This window comes from Arachis ipaensis, chromosome B09, assembly GCF_000816755.2.
Source record: "Arachis ipaensis cultivar K30076 chromosome B09, Araip1.1, whole genome shotgun sequence".
In the NCBI taxonomy this organism is placed as follows: Eukaryota; Viridiplantae; Streptophyta; class Magnoliopsida; order Fabales; family Fabaceae; genus Arachis; species Arachis ipaensis.
The window spans coordinates 97958583-97967031 of NC_029793.2; the positions used below are offsets into that span (position 1 = coordinate 97958583).

Consider the following 8449-nt stretch of genomic DNA (forward strand, 5'->3'; position numbering starts at 1 on the left):
AAGATAAGATAAAATAAATATTTAAATTCGTGTCTTTTTTTTTTTGCAATTTTCCATCTAGAAGTTATTTTAAATAATATAATCCAAACAATATTTAGTTTTTTTATATTCCATTTTAAATCAAAATTACCAAACATAAATTACGTTAATACCAACTCACTTTTAATTAAAATTAATTTTGTAAACTTAATTTTTATACAATTTTTCATTTACAAACGATAATCTAAACACACATAAGAATCTTTTGGTTAATCTGTCAGTTACGTTAATAAATTGGATAATTTTGTAAAAAAATATATCATAATAAAATAGATATTATTCCAACTGAATTATTTAACATGATTTTAGATAAAAAATTAGTATGAAGAAAGCGTGAAATTATATAGTTCGAAACTAAGTTTCTTCAAACACTCCTTCGTTAGTTTTTTTTCTTGTTTCTTTAAGATCACATCATGCTGTTTGGTCATTTTTCTTTTGGGCTGAATATGTTTGATTTTACATGAAAAATCCACTTTAGTTCTCTCTTTGTTTCTAATTATTTGATACTTTTTTCATGCATATTATTATTATTATTACGAATTATTATTAGTTATATTGCTCTGTACAAATATTTGGCTACATATTGGGATTTCTTTATCTAAAACATAAACAATTGTTTTTTCATGAATTTAAAGAAAAATTGTCACTTCAAGAGTCAATGTTTGATAGTCATTTCTCTATTATTCTATCTCTTCTTTGGTTCACATCATTTACTTCTCTCTTCCTATCAAAAATCCAATTTCCAATAAAGAAGATCTTTCTTCACTTTGACTTTCATCCTGTTCTTTTTCCTTCAATCCGATTTTAGCCATTACCCTACGGGTGGCTATAATACTCATGATGTTCCCTGTTAGTCAGCGTTTTCCTTTTTGTCTAGATGGTTACCTACTCCATTGTCAGAGATCGTCCAACCGAACCCCTGATTTTCCGCCTCTAACTTTTGTCACGTGTAATGGAGTGAGGTTCGTACTTTTCTACCATTTCTGTGTTAGATTTTATGGTTACTGGTATTACATATATTCCTCTATTCCATCTTTTTTATGGTATTACATACATTACATGGTGTGATATGCTTTTTGTCTATTTGAAGAATTTTTCATCTACTTTTGTTGGTTTTGTTTCAATAGAAATGTCACGCTCGGTTGCTGTTGTTCCAGTTGAACACAAATGATATCTTTGTAACATCAATCCTTGGACTAAATTCTGCAGAATAAAGGTTCAATTGATGAGGTTGTGGAGTTTCTGTGATTATTCAGATGATGAAGAGTCTATTTTTTTAGAAGGTTTACTGGTTGATAAATTGGTTAGTGTTTTCTACTAAATTTAGTTTTTTTATTTATTTATATGATTGGTAATCTTTTATAAAAACTATGACTTAATATCTCTGTTATATTTTCTGTGAAGCTAAATAGAATCTATTGTGTTGTGAAGAAAGACTTTATCAAACACTTTCAAAATATCCTAAGGGAAGGGGCTATCTACTACATATCTCGGTTTATTGTGGTTCCAAATAATGGGTCTACTAAAGTCACGAGGCATAGATATAAGTTGATGTTTGACATTAACACAGAAGTCAAAGAAGTTACTGATATCAATTTTTCTCGGATACCATACACACTATATAAGTTGGAGGATTTGTTCGTATTTCGGGAAGATTCATCATATTTGATAGGTTGTATAATATATCATAATACTTTTTTCTGCTACTTAGATGTGTGTATTTGTGTGAACTTATTTATGTATATTTTTTGCTAATTTTGCAAAATATGTTTGTTACGAATCTTACCTTATGATATTTATCCTTTGTTGTGTTAGATGTAATTGGTTTCTTGATAAGTGTTCAAGAATATCCAAGAATACAACATGGTTATGCAGATAGAATGAAATTGGTAGTGATTCAGCTATATGCAAACGGGTTAGGCAATTTACATTAATTTTAGTTGATGGTTTTATACATTCATGCTTATTTTTTTAACCTTTTTCTGTTTTATTAGTTATATGTTGAATGTGATCTACTCATTTTATTAAGAATCACATGGATAGTTATAACTATGAGTTCCTGAGATTATCTGTACTAAATTATGAACTCCTGTGTGGTTTTGAATAGGTTTTATGTTTTGTTTTATCTGTATGGAGAATTCTTTAACCGTATGACATCTGCATTAATGAATTCTCCTAACCAAGCTCCCATTGTTTTACTTGAATCTTTTAAAGTCAGAGTTTCTAGAGGTGTGTAAAATTTTTCTCCCCATACGCTTTCATTTGTTTATATAATTATATTTCTTTTTCGTATGATTTATTTATTTTCATGTATTTGTATTTATAAAGTTATTTTGTGTTAGTCATTTTGTGTATTTAATGTTACATATTTGTACTACAATAAAAACTGATTATTTTTCTGTCTATTGCTATTCATAACATTGGGATCACAAAGGACACCCGGCACTTGAAAATGTGATAAATTGCAGTAGGATTTTGATTAATCCTGACCTTCCGGAGACTGCAGATTTTATTTACAGGTTAAATGAAATTATTATATAATTCAATTTATGTGAATACGTTTCCAAGTACAGTTGTACTAGGTAGGAATCTAAGTTTGATGTTGTTTTTTCTGTGAAGCTTGAATCCTCTTGAGCCTTGTTTTACTGGTGTTCTCTCTTATGTGGATGGTTCCGTATTTGCAGATATTGATGATGATTTTGTCAATTTTTCGAATGCTGCAAATATTCTTCATCTCATGGAAAAAGATGAGGTTAAAGTCATTTGGTTAATAAATTAAATATAAACTGCATAAACATGTTTTTCCTTTCATGGGATATAACAGTATTTGGTATATGTTTATTATTTGATTTATATCTCACTTGAGGCATATTATTGCAGGATGGTATTTATAATATTGTTGGGACTATTAAAAGTATTCATAATCATTATGATTGGTGGTATTATTGCTGTCCCAGTGAAGCTATTTTGGAATTGTTAAATAATGGTTTCAGATGTTCAGCGTGTGAAAGAGATATAAAGAATGCCATTAAAATGTATATAATCATTGTTATTGTTCACGATACATGTTTATTAACTGTTTTAAATTGCGTGTTGTTTATTGTCTTTGATCAAATATTTATACTGTTCTTTTTTTTATCAATATAGGTTTAAAGTTACTGTAGATGTTGAAGATTATAGTGGCCACTCGATATTCATCTTATATGATCGAGCTGCAACACTTTTATTGAAGAGAAAATTACATGATGTTATTCAATTGTTTGAAGCTAACTATCTGGTCTCTTTTGTGGTGGTTTTGTTTTTTAAACATATTACGTTTAGTTATTTATTCATGGTGTTTATTTTAGTATTTGAGGAACTAAGCTTAGTGATGTTAGCTATTGTTCAATTATTTCCTCTTTCCTTACAGGTTGTATATGTGCCTTCTTATCCACCTTGCTTTGATGATATTATTGGGAAAGAGGTTGTACTTAAAGTTGATCGAAAACGAGTAGGATATACGCCATATATTGGAACTTTCAAAGTTATTAATTGTTGTGATGATGTTGGAGTCATCTCCAAGTTTAAGATTGAGGAAGTTTCAAATGTTAGTTTTTGATTCTTTTCTTTTTTTTTTTAACACTTTGCACTTTTATACAGATTCATCTTTTTTTTTTGGTCTATTCTGTTAACAAAGTGCTTATTAATTTTTTTAGATTTACTATTAACTATGTCAATTCAGATGTTATTTGCTTATTTATATTTTTTCCTTATTATAGGAGGTTACAAGTATTCCTATGTTGTTTCCTGTCTTTGAAGATTTTGGTCAGAACGCTGAATTTGATGTCAATCTAAGATCCCTTGGATGTAGACTTTCTATTCCACCAGAGATTCTGAGAACAATTAAAGTGGACATTGATGCTCTTATCGATAAACATAATTTTCCAAAACCCGTAATCCATTATTTCTCTCTTGTTTCTTTTTTCTTTTTTACATATTTCTTGTTCTTTAGCAATCTTTGATCATATTGTTTATGTTAGTTACTCTAATGTGAAGCTTTTTATTGAAAGTATAGGATCCATGTGTGTTTTTGGTGGGTACAATAGCTTCTGTATGTAACGAAAAATAGTGGTGTTTTTCAATCTATTTGTGCAGTGAAGAAATTGAGGCACTGGCATTGAATTCCTTTTGTTCACGCTGTTTAACACATTGGTCTGATGGAATTCTAAGGTAGTTATGACCTTTTATTAGTGTATGTAGACTTTTTTTTCTGATGTTTTTTGTTGATTATATGGATGATTGGTATACTCATTTTTGTGTTTGTGACAATCTTTCTTTGTAGATTCAGAGTCAGAGTTGTTGTCAGTCACTTTAAAGGTTCTAATTTACTGATCCTTCATGACAGAGATGTTACATATCTCATGAAGAAAAATTGTTCTGACTTATTAAAAGATCATCCTACTTCTATAATGGTTTGTTCAATCTAAAGCTCTTGTTAAAAAAGTTTTCTTTTGAATATACTGAAATTAGTGTATTTAATTTGTTTCGTAGGATGAAAACTTCACTATCAATGGATCTAACTTGTTCTCCAATTTGGTTGCAAAGAAAATTATTTGCATGGTTGATCCTAATGGGGTTCAGGAATACCCAAGAACCATTTTTTATAATGTTTTTAGATCTTCTGATGATGCTTTGTTGATCAAACTCTTTGAAGATGCTATTGATGATCAAATGGTTAGCTTTTATCTTTCAGTTGTTTCTTATATCTTTTACATGATATTGATATTCATTAGTTTTGAGAATTTATCTCTGTTATTATTACTGCATTTATCAATCTGATAATAAATTTTTCATTTTACCATTGAGGTTAGACTATTGGAGATGAATCTTTCCATATAGATTCTCGTGGAGATACCTTTTCAAGTGCATTAAGTATTTTATCAACTAAGGTAATTGTGCATTTTTTTTTCCTTAAACTATATGTTTTTTCTCATTTAAGTTGAAGTTGTTTTTTGTAATAATGCAATATAATACAAAATTTATGATTAAAATCATTTTTATTATCAATTAACAACAGATACTGAAAAGTCTATTTAAATTGACTGTTTGTTAAAAATTTTAGAGAAAAACTCAAAATAGCCCCCGACAATTACCTCAAAAGACGAGTCCCTTGACAAAAAAAATACCAACCCGGCCCCTGAGACTTACTTTTATGGGACTGATTAGCCCCTGTGCCAAAAAAAGTCAATGTTGTTTTTTTTTTACACAGGGGCTAATCAGTCCCAAAAAAAAGATCAGGGGCCGGGTTGGGTGTTTTTTTTCTTGGGGGCCTCGTTGTCCTTTTGAGATAATTGTTAGGGGCCGGATGGGGTATTCACTCTAAATTTTATTGTGAAATTATTATCCATTTATTTGTATTTAATTTTGAGTGTTAATTTAACGTATACTGTTGTATTTATGAATGTTTTTGCAGCATGTTCCTGCTAATTTCCCACATCATCTTATCTGTAGCAAAAAGTTAAATACTCAGTTTGATAGTTTACTAATGTAACACCTTAATATTCAAATCCTTATGCTCGAGTCATAAGTCAATGATATTACGGTGGTACGACTCTCAGGTGGATTTTTAATATATAAATATAGGTAATTTTTGAAAGGAGTATTAATCGAGAAGCCTGAAAAGAGTAGAAATAAAATCGCGAAGACGTATCACTCACGTTTCGACAACGAAAAGTTAAACTGCTAAGCCGAACGCGATATATGGACAAGGCATAAAGGAGATTAAGAGATAGATAACAGATAGATATTTATAGCATAAGTAAATAGCCACTAGTCGCGACCCGCGAAGTTTAGGCCGGCTAGGGTTCAATTCATGTTTCACATGTTTCCCAACTCGCTGACTCTTCCACGAATCAGACTCAGAATTATAAGCAAAACCATCACCAATTGTTCTGCCTCAGCAATTCTATATCAATACATCATACACTCGCCTGGAGCTAGTGAAACCACATCACTGCGTCTACCCAGGGAGCTCCAGTTATCTCATTCAATAATCATCATCATCATGCAATCGCATCATCAATTCATCCCATCAAGAACAGCCCTCACACCCACCGACACCAGCATGAGGGACCTCTCAGTTGTACAAACACAAGCAATACAGGCAAGTAATACACAAATATGGTACAAGTAGAACAAGCAGCATATAGTCAGGTAACATGGCATATATGATGTAGAAATCCAAAACAAATGGCAAACCCAAACAATTCAAACATATGCAAATGATGAATGCCTGCCCTATGGCTGATGATATCATCTGTCGGTTATATAGCCAACCCGACATGTCCTGGTAGCTAACCATTGGACAGAAACACCCATTGCGGAGCAAGTAAGTTTGAGCTACAACCCCCTTGCTACTACCCGCTCAACCCAGAGCCAGTGGAATAACCACTACTGCGGCTACTACCCAGGCGGGTGTTTACAAGCTCAACCTAGAGCGAGTGGATTCACCACTACTGCCGCTACTACCCAGGCGTCACAATCTCTGACCTGGAGCAAGTGGGACAAACCACAACCCTTGCTACTACCCAAGGTCTCAATCTCTGTCCTGGAGCAAGTGGGACGAACCACAACCCTTGCTACTACCCAGGATCTCAAAACATACATTCGTTCAGTTTAGAAGCAATCATCACTATTATCAAATCTCAAACATTAACCTGGAGCAAGCGGGACGAACCACCACCTTACTACTACCCAGGTATCACAAATACACATGTGTTCAAAACTCCATAATTAAACTCATTTATCATAAACATCCTTTCCCGTCTCATACCCGGAGCAAGTGGACAACGCCACTGCCTACTACCTGGGGTCACACATCACATTTCAACCTTTTTCATTGTTATCCATGTAACACATTCATTTATTAATCATATAGGCATTTATACTCAGCCATAAACAATAATGGCCTTGCCATAACCCGGCAATAACTCAGCCATCCGGCCCATGGTTCAATCAAGAACCGGCCATTTATCAATAATTATAGCCTTTCGGTTCATGGCTTACACGGTACTTCCACCGTCACCCTCCATATCTCATATAATCATATCTGATCATCATTGATCATAACCTTTTCCCTTGTTTCACTCGCAAGTTACCACATCCCCTAGTTCCTTCCTCATTGCTAGGCATATCATAATGATTTAATACCTAAGGGATGAGATTGGAGGCTTAGAAGTATGAGATTTGGCTTTAAAAACTCAAAAACCATCTTTGGCATGAAAACAGGGCCACGCGTACGCGCACTCCACGCGGATGGCCAAAAACTCATCGACGCGCAAACGTCATACGCGCAAACGCGCGGGTTGAAAAATATCCAAACGGCGCGCAAGCGTCAGCCACGTGTACGCGTGGGTGCTCTTGCGCCCAGGCACAACTCTGGCACAACTCTGGCACAACTCTCTGGAAAATAGCTGGGCATTGGGTGCAGCGCATCGACGCGCACGCGCACACCACGCGCACGCGTGGATGGTGCCTTCTTGAAGAACGACGCGTACGCGCCAAGTGCGCCTACGCGTGGAGGGTCATTTTGCTAAAAATTTTCTAAGTTAAAAGCTACAGAATTTACAAATTCAACCCCCCAATCTTCCGACGGACATAACTTTCTCATTTTAAATCATTTTTCACCCGTTCTTCGAACGGCATGGACATCCCAGATCCAATTTCATTTTTAAACAAATTTGGCACAAAACAGAGATCCGTAGTCCAAGTTATGTCCCGTCAAAGTGTGCCAAAAAACCATGTTTTCATACAAAACCACAAGGTGCCATTTTCAAAACAAGCAATTTTCAACTCTTTTCAAAATCAACCAAAACATGCCAATTTCTCTTCACCAACCTTAGCTCCAAGCCTTACCAAAGCTCCTCAAGCAATACCAATCTCCCAATTGTGCACCAACATCACCAAATACACTAACATAACCAAGATCACATACATACATCAACTTAGGGCTCATAAAAATGACAAAGTACAAGGGTTTGAGCACTTCTTACCTCAGCCCATATGAAGTAGGGATAGAACCCACTTAGAATCCATGTTGGAGTATCCCTAAACACCCAAAATCACAAGATTTCAACACTAACTATCTAAAAACATGTAATAGTGGGGAATTTCGAAAATTGGGCAGAGATGAATGGAATACTCACCACCAAACTTAGATAGAATTGTAGAGGATGAGAAGAGCGACGCGTGGCCACAAACGGCTCGTCAATCGGAGCTCCGTAGCTCAAGTTATCGTGGTTTGAAGATCAAAGAGAGTTAGGTTTTCTCTCTTCTCTTCTCTCTTCCCAATTTCAGCGCCCAACACCCCTTCTTTAGGGAAAAATGAGCTGAAATACTCATAACTAATGTTTATATATGTTGGGTCTTGGGC

The 8449-nt window shown here is 34.0% G+C and overlaps 1 protein-coding gene and 1 long non-coding RNA gene across 2 annotated transcripts in view; one reads left to right on the forward strand and one right to left on the reverse strand.

The window, feature by feature from the left end:
• LOC110266890 lies at positions 1591–3637 on the forward strand. The gene is made up of 7 exons (XM_021111936.1): positions 1591–1711; positions 1855–1954; positions 2147–2268; positions 2724–2791; positions 2920–3074; positions 3187–3316; positions 3449–3637. Exons 1-7 carry the CDS (start codon positions 1591–1593, stop codon positions 3635–3637), a joined length of 885 nt encoding a protein of 294 aa, XP_020967595.1.
• Positions 5284–8449, reverse strand: part of LOC110267216 — a 4815-nt gene continuing 1649 nt past the window's right edge. Inside the window, exon 2 of the long non-coding RNA XR_002354575.1 lies at positions 5284–5560. This is a non-coding gene — a long non-coding RNA (uncharacterized LOC110267216). The remainder of the gene's footprint in view (positions 5561–8449) is intronic.